A 25,484-nucleotide genomic window follows, 5' to 3' on the forward strand; every position below is an offset into this window, starting at 1 on the left:
AAGTGTATTGAGATGATAGAAAACTGGTTGGCAGAGAGGAAACAAAGAGTAGGAATTAATGGGTCCTTTTCAAATTGGCAGGCAGTAACTAGTGGGATGCCACAGGGATTGATCCGAGACCCCATATATTGACAATATATGATTTGGATGAGGGGACAAAATGTAATATCTCAAAGTTTGCAGATGGTACCAAGTTGGGTGGGAGGGTGAACTGTGACGAGGATGCACAGATCCTTCAGAATGATCTGGACAGGTTGGGTGAGTGGGTAAATCAATGGCAGCTGCAGTATAACTTGGATAAATGTGAACAAAAACAAGAAGACAGGTTACTAATTGAACTTGGGAGAGGGGAATGCAGTGGGACCTGAGTGTCCCTGTGCACCAATCATTGAAGGTAAGCATGCAGGTGCAGCAGGCGGTAAAGAAGGCAAATGGTATGTTGTCCTTCATTGTGAGAAGTTTCGAGTACAGGAGTAGGGATGTGTTGTTGCAATTATACAGGGTCTTGGTGAGGCCACACCTAGAGTATTGTGTGCAGTTATGGTCTCCTTTCCTGAGGAAGGATTTTCTTGCTCTTGAGGGAGTGCAGCAAAGGTTTACCAGGCTGATTCTAGTGATGGTGAGACTGATGTATGAGAAGTGATTGACTAAGTTAGGATTGTTTTTGCTGGAGTTCAGACAAATGAGGGGGAACTCGTAGAGACTTATAAAATTCTCACAGGACCAGACAGGGTAGATTCAGGGAAGGTGTTCCGGGTGTGGGAGTTCAGAACCAGGGGTCACAGTCTGAGGATTTGGGATAGACCACTTAGGAAGGAGGTGAGGAGACATTTCTTAACCCAAAGAATGATGAGCCACAGGAAGTAGTTGATGCCAAAACATTGAATGTATTCAAGAGGTGGCTAGATATAGCGCTTGGGCAAATGGAATCAAAGGTTATGGAGAGAAAACAAAATTAGGCTATTGAGTTGGACGATCAGCCATGATTGTAATGAATGGCCGAGCAGGTTCGAAGGACCAAATGGCTTCCTCCTGCTCCTATCTTCTATGTTTACCTCAGAAGTATAGCTAACAGCTGTTTAAGTTGGGACAGGGATGAAAGATGCACATTGCATTCTTTGCTGAGAGGTTTTTGCATCTTAATTAATCAGAATGAAATTCCGGTCATTCATGCCAGCAAGATTCTCTGATCCCACTGCAGTGAATGGAGATTTGGCTGAGCACCAAATTCTCCATCCTCGCTTGCAGCGGCAGCAGGGTGTGAACAGCTGGAAAATTCCATATTTTCTGAGTACTTACTCGAATTGAGGAAGTTTGCTTGCGACTGACGTGTAAATCTCTGCATGCTCCTGACTGAATACTGATTTAAATTTTGTCTACTCTGATTTATCAAAATAGAATGGAACATGTTATCAGTTTTAACTAGAATATTGGATTGGTATCTTGTAAGCCAAACTTGAGTTAAATAATTAATTGCTAATACTTGCTATCTTTCAGATATTATTTCAAAATTCAAGCAAAGAACCCATATGGCTATGGCCCTATCAGTGAAGCCTTGACTTTTATAACAGAATCAGGTATGACATTTTCAATGATTATGGTACTGGATTCACCACCCAGCGATTGAGAGTTTGGATCAGATTTTCAAATGTTATGATGTAAGTAGTGAGATTCAATACCTATGGTAGCCTATAGATTGGCACCAGGAAAGCATGACTGTGAAACACAACTGGTTTCAGTGATTTGACTCTGCCATCAGATTCAGCCTCGCCTAGTGTAACTCCAGTTCCATACTATACAGTTGATTCTTTCCCTGAAATTTCTTCCTGGAGAAGAGCAGCAAGGAAGTTGAGATGGGGAGGTTTACCATTATACCCTTAACCCTAAAACTGGGCTCTATACTTTTTACTGCTACAACTCACCCCCTTCCTTGTCGATGTCAGCCAGCTACCCTCTTCCCACTTCACCCATATTTAAAAGATGGATAGGAGCACAATACTGTAGCTGAATTCCCTTCAGTACTGATTCAGTACTTTAACTCGCAGCAAGATAAGCACTAGGGACACAGTAAAGCCATTGTTACAGCAAGATATCTTAATTTCTATCGCCTTCTCCTTCTATCTTCTGCAGCTACCTTTTAGGTACCAGTAGGACTCATTCACTGTCATCCAACATTGAACTTGAACTGTCTATTTACAGTGCTCCAGCAGGAGCTGAAGTGAAGCAATCCTCCCCCAAAAGTGATGGGCTTTCTCTACTTGGCAGTGATACTTCCACAGGCCCATCCTTGCTTTGTAGAACTGATTCCATGCCAGAATTTTGACATTGATGCTTATCTCTGGCAGCAACAGCAAATTTGAGACCTTAATGCTCTAGTGGTTATATGTAATCTATCAAGAAGGAGGCTGCAATCTTCTGTCATTGAAGATTTCAACACATGCAGCATTACCCATATCCCAGAAATAAAACTAAAAATGCAAAATGAATGTTGAGCTTTATATGGAGTAATTCACAATGCAGAACATGTTTTATCAATCACAGTAATATCAGGATTAATTACACTATGCACTAGTCAGAGATGAATGCTGTGATGCTAATTCTCTGACTCACTCTCCCATGCATGAAGACAGGCTGCTAAATTCCCTCAATTAACCTCTTCAAAATTAGGCAGCATTCTTTTCTAAAAGTTTTGTATTTCGCTGAACTTCCCAGCCTGGCCACCCAGTGTGAGGCCTTGCCCCCTGACACTGCAGCAGAGGAAATTCTGCACAACATCCACCCTATTTATGATTCATAATACAAGAACACATTTGGAAAGTTAGATCTGGAGCACTCAAAATACATGCAATTTTCCATTATGCAGTGAATGTTCACAAATTCCAAGTCTCAAGGAATCTGGGTGTACAGGTACACGGGTCACTGAAAGTGGCAATGCAGGTGGAGAAGGTAGTCAAGAGGGCATATGGTATGCTTGCCTTCATTGGCCACGGTATTGAATTTAAAAATTGGCAAGTCATGCTGCAGCTTTACAGAACCTTGGTTAGGCTACAGTTGGAATATAGTATTCAATTCTGGTTGCCACACACCACCAGAAGGGTGTGGAGGCTTTGGAGAGGGTACAGAAAAGATTTACTAGGATGTTGCCTGGCATGGAGGGCATTAGCTATGAGGAGAGGTTGGAGAAACTTGGTTTGTTCTCACTGGAACAATGGAGATTGAGGGGCGACCTGATAGAAGTCTACAAGATTACGAGAAGCATGGACAGAGTGGAAAGCCGGAAGCTTTTTCCCAGGATGGAAGAGTCAATTACTAGAGGGCATAGGTTTAAGATGTGAGGGACAAGGTTTAAAGGAGATGCATGAGGCAGATTTTTTACACAGAGAGTAGTGGGTGCCTGGAACTCGTTGCTGGGTGAGGTACTGGAAGCAGTTACGGTAGTGACTTTTAAGGGGCGTCTTGACAAGTACATGAATAGGATGGGAATAAAGGGATATAGTCCCCAGAAGGGAAGGGAGTTTTAGTTAAGTCGGGCAGCATGGTTGGTGCAGGCTTGGAGGGTCAGAGGGCCTGCTCCTGTGCTGTAATTTTCTTTGTTTTTTGTTCTAATGTTTTCCTTTACTTAAATAATAACTTTACTAACTCTCGTAGTACACTTGATCCATTGTGAGGTCACTTGGTAATTCTGTCATGTTGACCTTTTGAACAAATTATGTAATTAGTTCCATTCCCCTGCTTTTCCCCCATTGCAACATGTTTTCCTTTGCAACCACGTAGTATATCCTGTTCCTTTTTGAAAGTTACCTTGGGATTTGCTCTTTCAGGCAATGCATGATACCCCATGGCATAAAATAAATCTGTTCTTCTATCCTCTGGTCCTCTTACCAATTAGCTAATCCACATCCTCTACTTATCCACCTTCCTCCCAATGAAACAGTTATCACAATAATATCTACTCTGCTAAGATTACAGTTAAGAAGATGAAATAATACATCCAGGTTTGCTAACTTTCTGTGCTGTAAAACTCTATAACTCTGATAAAGCTAGGTGAGAAAGCAAGCGATGGGGATGGTACAATGAGGCTTCAAAGGGACAGAGACCAGTTCAATGATTAACCAAGAAGCTGGCAGATGTATGGAAATGTGAAATTATTCACTTCAATGGAAAGAATTAAACTTCATAACTTCACATTTTCCTACATTATGTTCTATCTCTAAGTTTTGCCCTCTCACTTAAACCGTCCATATCCTTCCACAGACCATGTCATCCTCGTCACTTGCCTTCCTATCTATTTTTGTGTCATCCATAAACTTGACAATAGTACAATCACTTCCCTCATCCAAATCATTAATATATGTTGAAAATAATTGTGACCCCAGCCCTAGTACTTGACTTTTCTACCCTAGGAAAGAGCATCTGACTATCCACTCTGTCCATGCCACTCATAATCTTGTCGACCTCTAACAGGTCACCCCCTCAACTTCCATCATTCCAGTGAGAACAAACCGAGTTTATCCAACTTCTCTTCATAGCTAATACCCTCCAGACCAGGCAACATCCTGGTAAACCTCTTCTGTACATGAGAACATAAGTAGGAGGAGCAGGAGTAGGTCATCTAGCCCTTCGAGCCTGCCCCGCCATTCAACAAGATCATGAGTGATCTGAAGTGGATCAGTTCCACTTTCCCGCTTTTTCCCCATAACCCTTAATTCCCTTGTCTACCAGAAACCTATCTACCCATGACTTAAATATATTCAGCGAGGTAGCCTCTGCCACTTCAGTGGGCAGAGAATTCCAGAGACTCACCACCCTTTGAGTGAAGAAGTTCCTCCTCAACTCCAATCTAAACTGCACCCCCCCCCCCTCCCCCCGCTTATTTTGAGGCTGTGCCCTGTAGTTCTGCTATCCTTTCTAAGCGGGAAGATTCTCTCTACCTCTACCCTATCTATCCCCTTCATTATCTTATATGTCTCTATAAGATCCCCCCTCAGCCTTCTAAACTCCAACGAGTACAGACCCAGTCTATTCAATCTTTCCTCATAGGCTAACCCCCGCATCTCCAGTATCAGCCTAGTGAACCTTCTCTGCACTCCCTCCAAGGCCAATATATCCTTCTGCAAATGCTGCGACCAAAACCGCACACAGTACTCCAGTTGCGGCCTCATCAGTACCCTGTACAGTTGCACCCTTTCTGAAACATCCACATTCTTCTGGTAGTGTGGCGATCAGAATTGTACACAATATTCTGAATGAGGCCTAACTAAGGTTCTGTATAGCTGCAGCATGACCCGCCAATTCTTATACTCAATGCCCTGACTGATGAAGGCAAGCATGACTACCTTATCCATCTGTACTACCACTTTCAATGATCGTTGAACATGTACGCCCAGACCTCTCTGCCTGTCAATACTCCTAAGGGTTCAACCATTTACTGTATAATTCCTACGTACACTGGACCTTCCAAAATACATTATCTCACACTTGTCCCAGTTGAACTCCATCTGCCATTTCTCCACCCAAATCTCGAACCGGTCTATATCTTGCTGTATCCTCTGACAATCTTTTTTGCTACCCGCAACTCCAACAATTTTTGTCATCTGTGGACTTACTAATCAGACCAGCTAAATTTCCCTCCGAATCATTTTGTATATACTATGAACAACAAAAGGTCCCTGTGGAACACTGCTAGTTTCAGCCTTCCATTCAGAAAAGTACTCTACTGCAACCCTCTGCCTTCTTTGGCCCAGTCAGTTCTGTACCCATTTTGCTACCTCTCCTTTGATCCCTTAACTTCACCTTGTGTATCAGTCTACCATGAGGTACCCTGTCAAAGACTTTACTGAAGTCCATGTATACAACATCCACTGCCTTTCCCTCATCTATCATCTTTGTCATTTCCTTGAAAAACTCAGTGTGAAGAAATTGATTCACTTTGATGATTGTCAATCTTTGGCATTCTCTAGAGGGCGGTGAATGCTGACTCGGTGCATATAGTCCACGACTGATAGCAATAGATTCACAGACACCATGGTAATCAGTGGAAATGGAGATTGGATGGGAGAGTGGAATTTAAAGAGGTTCAGATACGATCTTATTGAATGGCAAAGCCATATTGCCTGATTTCTTATGTTCTTACAATTCTACGGCCAGATTTGTCTGGCTGTTCACACCCCGCCACTGCTGCCAGCAAAGATGGAGAATTTGCCACTTAGCCATATTTCCGTTCACTGCAACAGGACCAGAGAATCCACTGGCATGAACGGCTGGAAAATCTTGCCCTGTGTTTTTCATGTAGAGGATGAGTTACTTGTTAATATGTTGAACAACTGTTTCATTAATGTAATCAAAATACCACCAATATTTGAACACTTTTTTTCTGTTTTTACAGATGATCCACAGATTATTGTCAGGCCACCTGGTAAGTTCACCCGAAATCTCACTTCAATCACAAAATTAACTGTTTTGTAAGTCTGTGTTTATAGGCCTTTTTTTTAATATATTAATTGACTGCATGTGGACATCACAAGGCCATTTCGCCTGCACCAATAACAATCATACCCAGGGCCTATCCCCATAACCACACATACTTACCCTGCTGGTCCCCCTGACATTAAGGGGCAATTTAACATGGCCAATCCACCCAACCTGCACATCTTTGTGACTGTGGGAGGAATCCGGAGCACCCGGAGGAAATTAATGCAGACATGGGAAGAACATGCAAACTCCAGACAGTCATTCGAGGTCCCTGGTGTTGTGAAGCAGCAATGCTAACCACTGTGCCACAATGCTGCCCATAAATTACACTTAAGAAAATAGTGATGACATGTTTTCTTGAACTGCTGCAATCTGTCTGGGGAAGATATTCCTAACTTTGTCCTTTAAGGTGGTTGAGGACACAGATTTTGCTTCAAAGAAACCATGGGCATGCTGCAGTAGTGAATTTTCTAGATGGTTATACACTGCAGTCATGGTGCACCAAGTTGGAGAGAGAATATGTTTTAGATAGGGTGCCAATTGAGCTTTGTCTGGATGGTGTCAAGCTTCGAGTGTTGTTAGAGCTGCACTCATCTAGACAAGTGGAGACTTGTACGTTGTAAATGGTGGACAAGTTTTGGGAAGTTAGTTGAGACATTCACCACAAAATACCTAGCATCCGACCTGCTCTTCTAACCATAGCATTCATATGTCGGGTCTGGTTAGCTTTCTGTCAATGGTGATGTTGATGGTGGGACAATGGTTAATACTGCTGCCAGTGACCTGGGTTCAATTCCGGCCTCGGGTCACTCTCTGTGTGGAGTTTGCACATTCTCCCAGGGTTTGCATAGGTTTCCTCTGGGTAATCCGATTTCCCCTCTCAGTCCAGAGATGTGCGGGTTAGGTTGGTTTGATCATGCCAAGTTGCCCCTTAGTGTCAGGGAAGTTAGTAGGATAAATACATGGAGTATGGGGATAGGACCTGGGGTGAGATTATCGGTACAGGCTTGATGGGCTAAATGGCCTCCTTTTGCGCTGTAGGGATCCTATGAATCAGTGATGGCATTGAATCATAGAAACCCTACAGTGCAGAAAGAGGCCATTGGGCCCATCGAGTCTGCACCAACCACAATCCTATCCGGGCCCTATCCCCACATCCCTACATATTTACCCACTAATTCCTATAATCAACGCATCTCAGGACAAAAGATAAAATCGTACCAGCCTCTATTACTATCTCTAGCAGCTTGTTCCAGGCACTCCCCACCCTCTGTGAAAAAATTGCCCCTCTGGATACTTTTGTATCTCTTCCCTCCCACCTTAAACCTATGCCCTCTGGTTTTAGACTCCCCTAACTTTGGGGAAAAATATTGACTATCTAGCTGATCTATGCTATTCGTTATTTTGTAGACCTCTATAAGATCACCCCTCAGCCTCTACGCTCCAGAGGAAAAAGTCCCGGTCTATCCAGCCTCTCCTTATAACTCAAACCATCAAGTCCCGGTAGCATCCTAGTAAATCTTTTCTGCACTCTTTCTAGTTTAATAATGTCCTTTCTATAATAGAGTGACCAGAACTATACACAGTATTCCAAGTGTGGTCTTACCAATGTCTTGTACAACTTCAACAGAACATCCCAACTCCTGTATTCAGTGTTCTGACCAACGAAACCAAACATGTTGAATGCCTTCTTCACCACTCTGTCCACCTGTGGCTCCACTTTCAAGTAGCTATGAATCTGTACCCTGAGATCTCTGTTCTGTAACTCTCCCTAATGCCCTCCAATATGATAGAAAGAGTGTCATTCTAAAGCATCTGCAAGTTGTTGGGCTCAAGAGACTGACCTGAGGGAATCCTGCAGTGATGTTTTGGGACTGAATTGATTACCCTCCAATCTGTGGAGTCTTCCCACTGATTTCCAATCTCTTCAATTTTACTACAGCATCTTGATGCAGTGTGCAGATTGTCTTAATGGCAAGAGCAGTCATTCTTTACCATACTTGTGGAATTAATCTCTTTTGTTCATGTTTGGATATAGGCTGCAATGAGGTCTGGAGCTGAATTTCCCTGGCAGAACTAACACTGAGCATCAGCGAGCACATTATTGATGAGTATGTGCCGCTTGATAGCACAATTGACCTTTTCACCATATTGGATGGAGATGAATAGGATGATAATTGAATGGATTGGATGAAATTGTCCTGCCTTTTGCACATTGTTGGGTAGATGCCAATATTGTAGCTGTATTTGCATATGCACAACTAGTTCTAAAGCATGATTCTACATCACCACAGTCAGAATATAGTCAGGGCCCATTGCCTTTGCTGTATTTAATGCACTCAGTCATTCACCTGATGAAGGGGCAGCGCTCCGAAAGCAAGTGGCTTGTGCTACCAGATAAACCTGTTGGACTTTAATCTTGTGTTGTGAGATTTCTTACTGTGCTTACACGAGTCCAACGCCATCATCTCCACATCCCGCTTGAATAGCGCAGTGGGCTGGAAGACATCAATCGCAGTCATTTCACGGGATTCCCATTGGGTGATCATGGCCTCCGTGTGTCTCCCTGGCAAAGATTTCTGGCAACATCAAAAAATTGGTGTGGAGCTGATTATCATATCATTCATATTGATATTTCCATATGATTAGTGGGCCCGGGACTGAATACTCTGGGCTTGCTAGCATCTTTCCTCCCCTACCTCCCCTGTCGGGTGGTTCCCTCCAATGCAATCTACTCCTTCTTCCGACTAACAGGGAACAGGCAACCTGACCCCACTGGTCAGAAGAGAGGCCATTGAGGCCGCCCTGGGAGATAGGGGGCAAGGGGGGGTGTCAGGCGGTGGCCCTTGGGCAGATGGTGCGGGAGACATAGGGGCTGGCTCAGAAGGCCTGGGAGGCCAGCAGTCAGGGTATGGGGAGTCAGAAGGCCAATGATGGGCGGTTGTGGAGCTGGCTACCAATCTAGAGACCAACAATGAGGGGCCGCTGCACATGCACTGATTCCATACTGACAGATCAGCACTATGCTGCTGGCCTCTCGCACAGGAATAGGCCCCATCTACCACTTTTCAGAGAGAATTCTGCTAGGACACTCTGATGCACAGTGTGTCGGAGATTCATTCTGGAAAACTATGCTAAAAAAAACCCAGCAGGATTCAATTCCATTTTCCTGCATGTTGGGAATTTAGAATATTTTTTGGGACAATCCCTGCCCAAGTTGCAGGAGTTGGCTATGTTCGAGAAAATGTTTCAGACAATTGTCACTTTGCATGCTGAGTAAACTATGTAACTGGAATAATATAACAGCATTTATTTCATAATGAACTTGGGAGAAGATGGTGGTGTATTGAGAGTAGTAATGCAGAGGCCCAGGCTAATACCCTGGGGACAAGGGTTCAAATCTCACCTTGGCAGCTGGTGGAATTTAAGTTCAGTTAATGAAACCTGCAATTGAATCTGCCCACACACCATCAAGGAATGAAAAAAGACACTGGCTGATATCAAAAATTGCGTAGAATGCAGTTCTCACACCTCAAATGAAAGGATAAATTGAGAACTCTGTTCCTTACTAATAGGTTAAATATGTATTTCACTGGGTCATTGATTGCAAGTGACATGACAAATGTTAGTGTGTGTTTGTCCCTGCAGGTGGTGAGCCAATTTGGATTCCTTATACGTTCAAGTTTGAACCTTCTTCCAGTGAATGCTCAGGAAAACAGTATGTGAAACGCACCTGGTACCGCAAATTTGTGGGTGTGGTACTCTGTAACTCACTGAGATACAAAATCTTCCTGGCTGAAAGCCTGAGAGGTAAGTGAGTATGTTTTCTGCATCCTCTGTCTATGCGTACACAGATACATACACAAATGTGCAGGGACATATATGCGCACATGCAAATACAGATTGACCTGTAGACTTGGGTACATACATGTACATGTATGTACATTTGTGCATGCAGAAGTATATATAATTGCACACCTATATTCATCTACATATGAATGCATATATATGACTGATACAGAAGTGAATTGATAAATACATTTATATATAGAATCGTAGAATGGTTATAGTACAGATGGAGACCACTTAGACTGTTGTCTCTGTGCTGGTTCTATTTTCTGACAACTCAGCTGGTTCCAATCTCCAGTTTCTTCCACGTGTCCCTGAAACTTTACCTTCCTCATAATTCTTTGTAAAGCTAAAACAGAATATGCCTCAGGTACCGACTCGGGCTGTGCATTGCAGCTAAAAAGTATTTGCTGCATTCTGGTGTCTTTCCTCGTGTTACTTTTGCTTCTTTGGCCATTCACCTTAAATCTGTGCCTTCTCAATCTCACTATTCCAGCAGTGAGAACAGTTTCTCCCTATCTACCTCTGTCCAGACCATTCAGTAATTTGAATACCTTGGTCAAATTTTCAAACTTCTCTTCCACAAGAAGAACTGCCCAGCTTATCCAAATTGTACACCTAACTGAAATCTCTCATCCTTAAAAACATTATCAGAGATCAGTTCTGCATCCTTCCTAAAATGTGGCGTCCAGAAAGTAAAGTAAAAGTAAAGTTTATTTATTAGTCACAAGCTGGCTTACATTAACTCTACATTGAAGTTGCTGTGAAAATCCCCTAGTCGCCACACTCCAGCACCTGTTCAGATACACTAAGAGGCAATTTAGCATGACCAATGTACCTAACTAGCACGTCTGTCAGACTGTGGGAGGAAACTGGAATACCTGGAGGAAACCCACACAGACACAGGGAGAACATGCAAAACAGACAGTGACCCAAGCCAGGAATTGAACGCAGGTCCCTGGAGCTGAGAGGCAGAAATGCTAACCACTGAGCTGCCCATTGGAATTGGAAACAATATTTCAGTTGAGAGCATATTCTGTTGATGAATATGTCTATCCAAATGAGTGCCAATCTATTCATGATAGAGTAACAGCATCTACATGCGTTTGCAAATGTATTTCTGAATATACTACATATTTAAATACCTAGTTGAGACTTATGCAGATACCTGTATAACATGCATAATATATATGCATACATACTCCATGATCAACAACCCAAGGAACGTATTGGCATGTACAGTTAAATTTCTGGTATCCAGTGCTTGACTAGGCAGAATTCTGTATTAATTGGAACTGAGCAGCCTGTTTTTGACTGGAGGAGTCAAACTCACCAGTCGCTGCTATTAGCTGCCTACCCTCACTCCAGTCCCAACATCCCACAGTTCTGCAGCAGATGTTCCCTTGGCTCCAATTTACACGCTTCCTGCACCTGTCATAAAACCTCAACAACCATGTGATCACATTGGAGCTTTCCAATTGGATGAAATGCAGAACTAATTTTCACTGACTGGCATATATGACTTGGTATCTCCATTTCCTGCAACACGCGTAATGATTTTTCTGCTTTTGGAGGGAATTGATCGGAAAACCTCTTCATGTTCCAGTTTATACAGAATCCTGCCTATTCAAGTGCTGGATACCAGAAATTTGACTATGTACCAATGCATTCCAAGGGTTGTTGATGATGGGAGATATATGTGTGTGTATGTAAGTATGTATAAGTGCCTGAGTGTGTGGTAGGGGCATTCAAGAGAGAATTTGATTATTAACCAAAATGGAAGAAATGGAACGTTACAGAGATTGCCACTGGACACATTGCTCATTCAGAGAACCAACACAGATGAGATTTGGTGCAATGGCCTCCTCCTGTGTTTTAACAATTCTGAGATTTTATGTGTGCTTCATTAGTAAACTGCAGCCACATTAGAAACAGAATATCCTGTCAATTTAATCTTTGCCAGAAAGGTCTTGAATAAAGAAATACCTCTTAAACGTTAGTTTTTACTATAAATCTATCAACTAGTAGTCATAATTAAACAAAAACAAATAGGCAATAGCAAAAGGACAAACTGTCCCCTCATTAACACTAACCTCCAATCATTGTATGAAGCAAAATGCTGCAGATTCTGGAAATCTGAAATAAAAACAGAAAACACTGGATAAACTCAGCAAACCTGTGAAGAGAGAAACAGAGTTAACCTTTTGAGTGCGGATGACTCTTCAGTTTTGAGTTTATCCTGCATTTTCTGTTTTTATTTCAATCATTGTATGTTATGTTGCTGATGCGTGGGAAGTCATACAGTGCAGAAAAGGCCCTTTGGCTCCTCAATTCTGCACTGACAATAACTACCATTAAAGTTGTGCTAATCCCATTTTCCAGCACTTGTCCCATATCCTTGAATGGGGGAATAGGGCCTGGGTGGGATTGTAGTCGGCACAAACTGAATGGGCCGAACGGCCTCCTTCTGTATCATAGGGATACTATGATTCCATGATAAATTGACTCTCGTGTCAGGAAGGTTATCGAGTAAATGTGCAGGGTTACGGGAATAGGGCCTGGGTGGGATTGTGGTCGGTACAGACTGGATGGGCCAAATGACCACCTTCTGTACTGAAGGGAATATATGATTCTATGTTCTAGCACAAAACAGGGGCTCTCAGATACAAGAGATATGACTCGTGTTCATTTGATGTGATCGATGGCGGTGTTCTGGATCCTCATTTGATTTATTAGCACCCACTTTGGTGCAACAGTGGCCAAGTTCCTCCCTAGACAACTAAAGGGTTCTCTCTTTGCACTGTGAGGGGACTTCAAACTCAGGCATACTTCCACAGTCTGGGAGCTCTCACTCTTATTGTGGGCCAACTTGTCTTGCATGAAGACGGGTGGCGAAAGTATAAACAGGACACATGCTAAGGCGGATAGAAACTAGAAGTAGAGTAGGCCGTTCAGCTCTTTGAGCCTGCCCTGCCAACCAATATGATCATGGTTGATCCTTCGTTTCAATGCTATATTCCTGCTACTTCCCCATACTTCTTAATGCCATTAAAATCTAAAACAAATCTATTTCTTCAATACATTGTGATTTGGCCTCCAAAGCCCACTGTGTTGGAGAATTCCACCATTCATTATCCTTTGAGTGAAGAAAGCTTTCCTCATCTCAGTCCCAAAATGATCTACCCCATATCCTGAGACTGTGTCCCTGATTTGAGATTACACAACCAGGGAAAATATCCACATGATCAGGGTGCCTGGCATGTGTGGATAGTGAATGAGCTCAGGGAGATGCTGAGGAGACGAGCCATAGACTAGCTGAAGAAGTGTGTGAAGAGTGATTGGTGGTGTTCCTTGAGCTGGAAATGACTGAGCTCCCTGTGTGAGTGTGATGGGATCTAAGTGTGCGAGGTTAGAATGATGTGAGAAGTCACCCTGGCAGAATGGAGGAGATCATCCATCCTTTTCTGGCACTGGATGCCTGTCCTCCTTTGCAGGGGGTTGGCAATTACCACCACTGCCACCGCCTCCCGCACTGGGTTGATGTCCTTGCTTGGGCCAAGTCAACGCCCTGTGCATGGATACACCTCCACTACATCATGTAGTCTGCTGAAGGAGGCCTCTGAGAATTTAGGGGCAGAACTCTTTGCAGCTATCCTTTGCAGTGGACCATGAAGAAGTGGCTGGAAAGCTTTGGGACACCCTTAAATGAAGTGCCCCCCCCCCTTCCACCGCCAATCTAATCAAAGTGCTTAACTGATGATGGGGCAGGTGTATTCAGAGGCTGCCCTGCCATGGAGGTGGCATGAAACCCTGGGAGGATTTTTTTTCCCCCCAAGTGTTATTAAAATATGATGCACAAACCCACTGGCAGATTAAACACTGCTTTTCCCACCGATACCATATTCTGCCACATTCTGGGGAAACTCCACCCAGGGACTTTGCAGCAGGCACACCAGAACCCTGGAGAAGTAATGTTAGTGCTGCCTCTTTCTGCAAGGTCCTTCAAATCCATTGGTAGGATAGACCATAATGAGGCCAACATCCACAGCATCAAAGCATTGACCACGCCGGGCAGGCCATATTGTCTGCAGGCCTGATGTGAGAATCCCTAAATAAATGTTTCACTCAGAGCTTTGACATGACAAGCGAGCCCCGGGAGGGTAGAGTAAATGCTTCAAGGACACCGTCAATGAAAAGACGCAACATCCCTACCAACACCTGGGAATTGCTGGGCAAAGTGGAGGAAAAGCATCCAGAAAGGAGCGGAACACTTTGGGTCCAAAAGCTGAGTCTGGAAGTGTTTCCGATCCGACTTTTAGACCCATTCTCGGGCATCCCCATCAGCACACTCTGCATGAAAAAACATTCAGCGATTCTGAATTGCGCTGCAGAAGCCTGTGGGTGGGGTTTAACAACCGAAATACTGCAGCTCCCACCGGCGCATTTCAACTGTGTATGCACAGTAAAAAAAAAATTGAAAAATGCTCACCTGCCACATTGGTCCCAGGTCTGACAGTGCCTCCACCGACATTGCCCCACCCACCCCCACAACATAACTATCCCCCTTAACACTCCCCCAACCCGCTATCCAGACCAGTCGTGGCCCCCACCAATCACATGCAGAGTGACAGTGGATGCCCCCACCACCCCACCCTCCCCCCGCCGCCCACAATGATGACATGGAGTGTGACAGTGGACCCTACGTACCCCCTCCCTCCCCCACCAGAGAGCCATTTGACCCCTGCCCACCCCCTCACCGTTTTCGGGTGTGGTCCAGACAGCGACCATTTTCAGCGATTGGTAAAGGGGGACTGGGGGCAGAGGCGGGCGCGGATCGCTCTACTCACCTCATGCCCGACTTATCAAGTTTTTACGTCTGTTTTCAAGCACAACTTGATGGTAAAATATTGCCCCCTTAAGTTTGCTGAGAACAAGTTGTTGACAGCAACCAGAACATCAGGCATCCCATCCACCCACTCTTCCACCACAGTCTGCCTGCCTGTAACACAGACTCGCGTTGAATTCCTCAGTCACCTGAGAACCCATTTTTAGTGTGGAAGCAAGTCAAGCTTAACCCCAAGGGACTGCCTAAGAAGAAGAAGACATGATTGATTCTGGGAGGTAAAGACAGGACATATGAGGGAAAAATAATTATCCCAGTTCTTTTCTTTCTTTATAATTGAAGACTTGATATAATAGAAATTCTTATATTGATGATAGCTTTGGATTGCTTTTTGCAGTGTACAAAGCAGAAGGGATCATATTTACAAATTTGGGGCAACATAAAATAGGAATTGTAAGGTGAGCTTTTTCAACTAAAAGGGTGGAACACATTACTGGCATAGATGGTGGAACGTGACATCTTAATGGATTTCAAGAAGAAACCAAATAGTTGATAAAAAAGATTCCAAGTTCTTGAAAATGCAGCAAGGGAATATGAACTAGGTGGATCAAAAGTCTGAGCCAGCCTGAAACTATTACTAAAATAACAGTGCAAATATGGGTGGGGAATCTGAGTTGGCCAGTGCTTTAACCTGTTCCTCTGGTAGTTCGTACATCATTGTGCTCAGGAAATTAATTCATACAGATTTTTATTGAGGATCTTTAAGTTACTTTCTTTGGATCTCCCATGCCAAGTTAGTACCTCCAGCCAAAATACACAAATGCAGTAGAGGATGGATTACTTTATTTCACTCATTTCTTGTAAGGAAACATTAGCCGGAACTCTACCACCTCGCCCGCCACAGAGTTGGAACAGGCGAGGGTCCAACAACGAAAATCTCTGTTGACTTTGGGCAGGAATTTCCAGTCTCGCCCGAGTGAAGCCGTAAAATCCCGCCCATTGAGTTTTTCCCCTCCTTTGATGATACAGCTATGATTAAGAGTCGAGTTAGTATTAAGAATAGCAAATCATAGTACTGGGGATTTTAATCTACCATTTCTCAACCAGTCATAAAACAATTTCATACAGAAACTGCATTTGTGAAAATTACTAGGCTGTCAACATTTTTAGCCTTGGTTTGACTGTTTCAGTTTAATTGAATTAAGTTTAATGCATGAGCAGTGATTGGAGACTTTTGTTCATGTCTGCCCAGTTGTCAGAGTCATTTACGTTTTATCATTTTCAGATACATTTTATAGCATTGGTGACGCTTGGGGAAAAGGGGAGGACCACTGCCAGTTTGTTGATTCTTTCCTGGAAGGAAGGACAGGAACACACATGTATCCACAATCCCTGCATATCATCCCAGGTAATCAGAGAAATCCTGGATAACAAATTCTAAAACTTTTGTAAGAAAATGCTCTAATTTTCAATGATCTGATGTATAAAAATATCTAGATGTCACAGTGGCTGATACAATAATAGAATATTTAACTCTTACATACCTTTGTCTCCAACAGTTAACCTGTCCTTTTTATCCATTATTTGAAATGTTTTTGTCAGTTATCTCTCACTGGGAGACATTAGTTTAAATAATTGTTACTACTTATGAGGATGTTTTGGTTCTTACAATACTTGATATCTGTTGGGTATAATTTGTGTTAGAGAGTTTGTTATATATTTAAGTGGTTGCATGATTGCTTTATGAGCTGGTAACATGATTTGATGTGGTGATGCCATTGGGTTGTTTCACATGCTCCTACTTTAGTTTAATGTTTTACTCTCTACAAGCAGGAGCTTCGAGAATAAACAGTTTGAACCTATGTGTGCAAACCACAACTTTTTCTTTTTGTTTAAAACCCACAACCCCTGACATGGTTAGGACATTACAATGTTCAATTCTTGCTCCTCATACATGGTGTTGCCTAACGTTTTGAGCATTCCAGCATTTTTAGTCTTTATTTCAGGCTACCAGCAGCTGTAGTATTTTGCTTTTGTAAAGAATTAAGACTTAGATTTGATCATTCTTTTCCTGATGGATTTGATCATTCTTTTTCTGGTTTATTACTGTCTTAATTAACAATATGAATTTTTTTAGGTTATTATCGGAGTTATCGCCAAGAGCCAGTGACATTTGGCCTTATCGGTGGAATTGGAGTGTTTGGTGGGACTTCTAATTACTATGTGGGTTGGTATGAATGTGGAGTGCCTATTCCAGGAAAATGGTAATGAAATGAATCCTCGTGGAAGATTTATTAATGGACTTGCACTTAACTGAATTAACAGAGTACTAAGAGAACTCCTTGCTATAGAATATCGGACAATGTGTCGAATAATCAAGATGATTTTCACACAACTTCAAATACTGTCTCTATTACAGTCTGATTGGAATATACAGCATTTCCTTTTAATATATATAAATGGAGGACCAGGGCCTGAACTGAATATGCCTGATATCATTGCTCTCAGTTATGGTGGTTCCATTTTCTATCTACAGATAAGGAATTGAGTTAACAAGTAAAAGCTCTGCTGACATGAGATAAAACAAAACTCTCCAAAAATTCCACCTGGCCATTAGACCAGCTTTGTAAGCTCATGATAAATCTCTGTCAGGGCATTGTACTGAAATATGTTGTTACAGAATGTTAAGCTATTAGAGGAAATTCAAATAGTACTTCATAAAGCATTCTCATTTAACAATTGTCACTATTGGACTTTCTTTTCAATGTTTTCATTCTTATAATTCACTTCTGTAGCTGCTGTCATTCCATTAATTGACATGGTATATGATCTATTCTCATCAATAAGACTAGCGTGAATGTTCACACATTTCCTGTTTTAAAAATGGTAAGTTTCAGACAAGTATTGCACTGCTTTATCTTCTCTACAATGCTGGCTTTTGAACATGCAATCATACATGCTCAGACCTACAGGAGACTATATTGTATTGTAACCCTACATTGAATGCATCACTGGCTAGATATGAACATCGGGATTTGGCATTCCATTACTTCCCTTCACCAATATTTTCAGTGCCGAGTCTGAAATAGAAACCTATTTTCACATGCCAATCATGATAAGCTACCTATGTGGTGCTATTTTTTATTTACACTTTCTAGCTAATTCCAACAGTTCAGAATACTTAGTGTATTTTTCACATCTGTGAAAGTCCATTACATTGGAAAGAATTTTTAAAACAACATTTTTTGCGTAAACTGAGTGTTTTGGAAAGATTGGGCTTAATTTTCAAACTACTGCACCAAAGTAAAGAGAGTTTTACTTGCTATATTCCTGCACAATTTCCTTTAAGCATTTTTCAGTACTTGCGCAGTGTTTTAAGATAGCTTTTTTGCGCAGGCGCAATGAATTTATGGTGTTTTGAAAAAGCACCAAACAGAACAATGTAGTGAAGTAGTATCACCTGTAACTCCTTGTGTGTTCATCCATTGCGCTGGCGCAAAAAAACAATATTTGAGAATGAATTTGCTAATTGCAGTTCCCAGTAAATCGCTACGCTCAGTGGGGGTGCAGTCAGTGATAAAGCTACAGCACTGTGGCACCAGCTGGTCCATTCACATTTTAAAACATGGTTTCTCACTGGGAGCTTGGGACCAGGGAATTTCACCTGATGTGCTTTGAATTAAATGTTTTTTTTGATTAATTATACAAAGTAAACCCCTTTAAAATATAATATTTTTTAAATAAAATATGTATTCTATAATATTTGTTTAGAGACCATATTTAAATAGAATTTGGGAATTTCAAGCAAACAATTTACTGCTTTTCCAACTTGTAAATCTTGTGGCTTTGTATAGAGAACCACACATTTAACCAACCGTTGTGCAGATCTGTTGTTACCTGTTGCACCTGAAAAAACCTTCAAAACTGAGATCAGCTGAAAATAGTGGTTTGCATATTAGGGCAAAAAAGGAGTGCTTTAACTATCAGCTGCACTAAAACAATTAATTTGTACAAATTGATCTGATGGCAGTCTTTGGATTTAATAAGCAGTCTATATATGGTATCGGAAATGTATCTTGTGCTTTTGGCTCTAATTGTTGAATTGATATCACACACTTTAAACTTGTTTTGCATCACAACACTGTGTCAAACTGGTCTTTCATTTGATTTACAATGCTCAGTTACATTTATAACTTCAAGGCCTGGGTCTTAACTTGGTTGACAGAAAGTTCTGGAAACCCAGAAGTCTGATTCCCCTGCAAACTCTGCAGTTTACACAGGATTTGGATGACATCACTGGTCAGTTCCCCACTTGAAAACCAGCCTCATCGGGCTTTGCTTCCAGTTGGACTGGAAACTGGTCAGTGACCGGAACCAGGTAGGCCTGAGCTTGACTTGTTCAAGTTGTGGATAGGGTTGGTGATGGGGAATTGATCCCAGCGGAGGATAGTCAAATCTCCTGAAAGGGACTGGTAGCCCAGAGGGGCCGCTGATCCCAGGATATTCTGGAAGAGGTGATCTGAGACCTGGGGAGGAACTCACTTTTGGGAAAAGGTCAGAGGCCTTCAGAGCATGAGTATGCCATTCAGCCCTTCAAACCCATTCAGTGAGATCCTAGCTGGTCTTCTACTTCAGCATCATTTTCCTGTACTATTCCGATAACCCTTAAAATCTATCTATCTCAGTCTTGAACATGCTCAGTAACTGAGCTGCCACAGACCTCTAGGGCAGAGTGTTTCAAGATTCACCACTTTCTGAGTGAAGATATTCCTCCTCTTCTCATTAAATGGCCTGTTCCTTATTCTGAGACAGTCTCCCTGGTTTCAGAACCACCCCCTCCCCCAAAGCATGGGAAACATCCCTAACATCCTTTCTGCATGAAAGTGGAAGTGGAGGAAGTGGAGGGATGGGTAAGTAAGTTTGCTGATGACACGAAGGTCGGTGGTGTTGTGGATGATCTGGAAGGATGGCAAAAGTTGCAGCAGGACATAGATAGGATGCAGGACTGGGCGGAGAAGTGGCAGATGGACTTCAACGCAGATAAATGTGTAGTCGTCCATTTTGGCAGAACCAACGGGATGAACGAGTACACTATCAAGGGCAGAAGTCTGAGTACTGTTGAGGAGCAGAAGGATCTTGGGGTCCGGGTCCACAGGACTCTTAAATCGGCCTCGCAGGTGGAGGAGGTGGTCAAGAAGGCGTATGGTGTACTGGCCTTCATAAATCGAGGGATTGAGTTTAGGAGTCGGGAGGTAATGCTGGAACTTTATAAGACCCTTGTCAGGCCTCATTTGGAGTATTGTGCGCAGTTCTGGTCGCCTCACTATAGGAAAGATGTAGAAGCTATTGAAAGGGTGCAGAGGAGATTTACAAGGATGTTGCCTGGACTGGGAGGCATGCCTTATGAAGTTAGGTTGAGGGAGCTGGGACTCTTTTCCCTGGAGAGACGAAGGTTGAGAGGCGACCTGATAGAAGTTTACAAAATGTTGAGAGGAATAGATAGGGTGGACTCTCAGAGGCTATTTCCCCGGTTTGAAATGGTCGCTACGAGAGGACACAGATTTAAGGTGCGGGGAGGGAGGTTCAGAAGTGATGTTAGGGGTAAGTTTTTCACTCAGAGGGTGGTGAGTGAATGGAATCGGCTGCCGTCAGTGGTGGTGGAGGCGAACTCGCTGGGGTCTTTTAAAAGACTTCTGGATGAGTATATGGGGTTTAATGAGATTGAGGGTTATAGATAGGTCTGTAGGTTGGTACGTGATGTGATCGGCGCAACTTGTGGGCCGAAGGGCCTGTTTGTGCTGTAGTGTTCTATGTTCTATGTTCTATGCATCTACACTGTAGAAGCCTGTGAGAATTTTGCATGTTTGAATGAGATATCTTAACATTCTTCTAAGATCCAGAGAATAAAGGCCCTGTCTATTTAATTTTTCCTCATAAGACACTCCCAGGATCCCAATAATTAATGAACTTTTGTAGTACTCCCTCTATGGGAAATATATCTTGGGTAAGGAGATCAAAATTGCACAACATACTCCGGGTGCGGTTTCATTAAGGAACTATATAATTGTAATAAGACATCTTTACTCTTATATTCAAATCCTCTTATAACAAAGGCCATTTGCCCGCCAATGCCTTAATTACTTGATGTACCTGCATGTTAGCTTTGAGTGACTCATGAACCAGGACACCTAAGTCTCTTTGAAGTTCAACATTTTCCAGCTCCTTGCCATTTAAGAAATATACCGTATTTCTGTTTTTCCTACCAAGTGGATAACCTCACGTTTCTCCATATTATATTCCATCTGCCTGTTCTTGTCCACTCACTGAGCTTCCCCAAATCACCTGAAGCATCTTTGCATCCTTCTCACAAATCACACTTCCACCTAGTTTTGTGTCATCTGTAAACTTGCAAATATAACATAGAAACATAGAACAGTACAGGTCCTTCGGCCCTCAATGTTGTGTCGAGCTATGTCCAATCCTAAGATCAAGCTATCCCACTCCCTGTTCATTCTGGAGTGCCCCATGTGCCTATCCAATAAATGCTTGAAAGTTCCTAAAGTGTCCGACTCCACTATCACAACAGGCAGTCTATTCCACACCCCAACCACTCTGAGTGAACAATCTACCTCGGACATCCCTCCTATATCTCCCACCATGAACCTTATAGTTATGCCCCCTAGTAACAATTACATCCACCTGAGGAAATAGTCTCTGCACGTCCACTCTATCAATCCCTCTCATCATCTTATAAACCTCTGTTAAGTCGCCTCTCACCCTCTTCCGCTCTAAAGAGAGAAGCCCCACCTCCCTCAACCTTTCCTCATAAGACCTACCCTCCAAACCAGGCATTATCCTGGTAAATCTCCTCTGCACTCTCTCCAATGCTTCCACATCCTTCTTATAGTGAGGTGACCAGAACTGAACACTTTATTCCAAATGTGGTCTCACCAAGGTCTGGTATAGTTGCAGCATAGCCCCATGGCTCTTAAACTCAAACCTCCCTGTTAATAAACACTAACACACTATAAGCCTTCTTCATGGCTCTATCCACTTGAGTGGCAACCTTCAGAGGTCTGTGGATATGAACCCCAACATCTCTCTGTTCCTCCACATTCCTCAGAACCCTGCCGTTGACCCTGTAATCTGCATTCAAGTTTGTCCTACCAAAATGAATTACCTCGCACTTATCAGGGTTAAAGTCCATCTGTCATTTTTCAGCCCAGCTCTGCATCCTATCAATGACTCTTTGCAGCCTACAACAGCCTTCCACCTCATCCACTACTCCACCAATCTTGGTGTCATCAGCAAATTTACTAACCCACCCTTCAGCCCCCTCTTCCAAGTCATTGATAAAAATCACAAATAGCAGAGGACCGAGCACTGATAACATTTAATTCCCATGTCCAAATCATTAATAAAATTATGAATTGTTGGGGTCTAAGCACTGATCCATAAGGTGCCCCACTAGTCATGTTCTTCCAACCTGAAAATGACCCATTCATTCCAACTTTGTATTCTGCCCATTAACCTGTTCTCAGTCAATGTTTAATTTTATTTACTAATATCATTTGTGAAACTTCAGTAATGAGAATAGTGGAGAGAAGAGAGCTAAGAGGAGATTTGATAGAGTTGCTCAAAATCATGAGGGGACTAGACGGAGGAAAGAAACTGTTGCTGCTCGTTAAGGATCAAGAACAAGAAGGCACAGATCTCACTGTTGAAAAGAAACAAACATGAAGTGAGAATAAACTTTTTCACAGTGGTTCATGTCTGGAATGTATTAGCTTGAAGTACAGTAGAAATAGGTTCAATCGCGGCATTCCGGGGGTATGGAATGATTACTTGAATAGAAACAATGTGCAGGCGGACGGGGAAATGGCAGGGGAATGGCATTAACTCATTTGGAGAGCCAGTGCTGACATGATGGGCCAAATGGCCTCCTCCTGCACCATAATAATTTTGTGATATCATATCCACTGGTTTCCCTTTACCTATTCAGCTGATTACATCCTCAAAATCATCTATGTTAAACATTATTTCCCTTTCGTAAATCCATGCTCATCACACCATTACATTCCTAGTGTACTATTATCCAATCCTTTATTGCATTTTCCCTACAACTGAGGTCTGTAGTTCCTCATTTTCTCTCTTCCTCCTTTCTTAAATAGTGCAGTGAAGCTCAAATCCTACTTTTTAATTCTTGTTCTTTGCAGATTAATGCATTTCAAATTAAGGTTTGAATACAAATTACTTCCTTGATGCAGCTTCGAATTCTATTTTAGACTTAAGTCAAGCTCACTAAAAGCACCCTTGAAACAAGTGAGGGGATGAACAGCCTTGGTGGGGAAATGGATTGAAAGCTTCTTAGGTAAGGTCATTAAGGGGCTGGGGATTACGTGATGAAAGCTTTTCAAATAAGTGCCCTGGATCTGAGAAATAGATATAAAGGCATTTAACCTCCTGAATCCACCTGGAGGTAACTGCTGGGATCCTGAAGCCCAGGAAACCAAACAGGTAACAATTATGTTTGAAAGGCAGACTGAAAATGGGGCTCAAAGCTTCATTATCATATATAAAGTGCCAGCTCATTGCCCTCCTATTAGCCTAAGTGTAAGTTGGAATTGGCTAAATTGATTGATTTGTTGAGGCTTTACGACTTTTGAACTTTTTAAACCTTTAATTCCCAACCTCCAACCAACATTACCTGTTTGTGTTTTGTTTAAAATGTCCCTAGTTCTTTATCTATCGTGTCCCATGATATTAATACCAGGGCTCCTGGACCATTAAATCCACAGTATTGGTGGAAGCCTGAGCAATTAGACTGGTTGACTTTATTGAAGTAATTTGTTAGAATTTTGCTTTAAGGATTATGCAAACATTGGAGGGTTTGATTGTAAATATACGGTTCATTTTGACCCCAGGAAGGAGTAACCTGGAATTGAGGATAGGTTCAGTGATCTGCATTCAGAGTGGAGAGATCAGGCTATTTACCATACTGCATCACCCATTGTTCAACTCATACTCCCTACCAGACTGGCTCCCGACTGTGAGTGTGGAATTCATTCCCTGTAGCAGCATTACTCATCTTCATTTCATTCCAGCAAAATTTATAACTGTGCAGTATGGCATCTGAAGAAACATGTTAATTTAAAATTGATGTTTATTAAATATTGTAAAAAGATGCCCGATTTCTGTTGTGATGCTTCATGAAAAGGGGTTATGAAGGCCAGACTGCCGCCTTTATCTGTTTGTGTGAATGCAAAGATTCATACGTTATTAATTTGCATGACCTACCTCCCTTCTCAGAAACAATGGAATGTATTTTTGTGTTACTAATGTTTCATATTTATAAGTATTAATATATGCAAAACAACATCTATGGTACTAATTCAGATATATTTTTACAACTGTGCTGAAAATCAGATGGCGGTTTGAGACCTCATAGCATGCATTCTTCTGTGTCTGCAACTTACACCAGGTGCATGAGAAGGGAAATGAATACATGTGGCATTTTTCGGATGCTTACTACAATATTAAGTAGCCAGTATTAGGGAGAATTCTGGTTAGAATTGATTAACTAAGCTTAAATCAGTTGAGAAGCTGTGACAGACATACCTGGGTATTCTTTTATCTTCCTGGTGCAAAGAAACATCACTTAAAATACCCGGGCTGTGATGTCCAATGTGTTAGAAGCAATTAGAATGCAATGTTTTATTGACTAGGGCATCTTCTAAAGCATGCAGGGATGATTGTGATCTTGTTTGTCTTACTCCCCATTTCCAACATCCAATCTGGGACCAGGTGAAACTTTTCAATGTCATCTTTCAGAATTTTATACTTGGGGGGCGGATTTAGAAAGCACATTTACTTTACACATTGGTGTTCTTGGTGCAAACTGCAGTGCAACAGGAGAACTTCCTTAATGGAGATCTGTAAACCTGCTTTGCAACTCAGCATAATTTTACATTATTTCATTTTAATGGAGAGTGGACAGACAGGTGGCAGATGAAGTCCAATGTGGTAAAGTGTGGGGCGATGCAATTTAGTAGAGGAACATGGAGAGACAATATAAAATAAGGGATGCAAGGGCAGAAAGACCTGAATGAATAGGTGCATAGATAATTAAAGGTGGTGGGACAAGTGTGGGGAGCAGGAGGATATAGTATTCTGGGCTTTATTAATAGGGGCATAGAGGACAAGGTGGTTATTGCTGAACTTTACAAGGCACTAGTTAGACCTCAGCTGGAATATTGTATACAATTCTGGACGCCACACTACAAGAATGATGTGCATTAGAGAGAATACACAAAAGATTTAC

At 42.3% G+C, this 25,484-nt stretch overlaps 1 protein-coding gene across 1 annotated transcript in view; it reads left to right on the plus strand.

Moving 5' to 3' along the window:
- fndc1 (fibronectin type III domain containing 1) overlaps positions 1-19,289 on the plus strand; it is a 221,630-nt gene extending 202,341 nt beyond the window's left edge. Inside the window, exons 19-23 of the mRNA XM_080182267.1 lie at positions 1,498-1,577; positions 6,386-6,415; positions 10,120-10,281; positions 16,449-16,571; positions 17,301-19,289. Coding sequence (XP_080038393.1) covers positions 1,498-1,577; positions 6,386-6,415; positions 10,120-10,281; positions 16,449-16,571; positions 17,301-17,431 — 526 coding nt within the window. The 3' untranslated portion in view covers positions 17,432-19,289. The remainder of the gene's footprint in view (positions 1-1,497; positions 1,578-6,385; positions 6,416-10,119; positions 10,282-16,448; positions 16,572-17,300) is intronic.
- Positions 19,290-25,484: the final 6,195 nt, after the last annotated feature.

Source organism: Carcharhinus amblyrhynchos, unplaced genomic scaffold (genome assembly GCF_965287045.1).
Source record: "Carcharhinus amblyrhynchos unplaced genomic scaffold, sCarAmb.v2.hapA scaffold_50, whole genome shotgun sequence".
Lineage (NCBI taxonomy): Eukaryota > Metazoa > Chordata > Chondrichthyes > Carcharhiniformes > Carcharhinidae > Carcharhinus > Carcharhinus amblyrhynchos.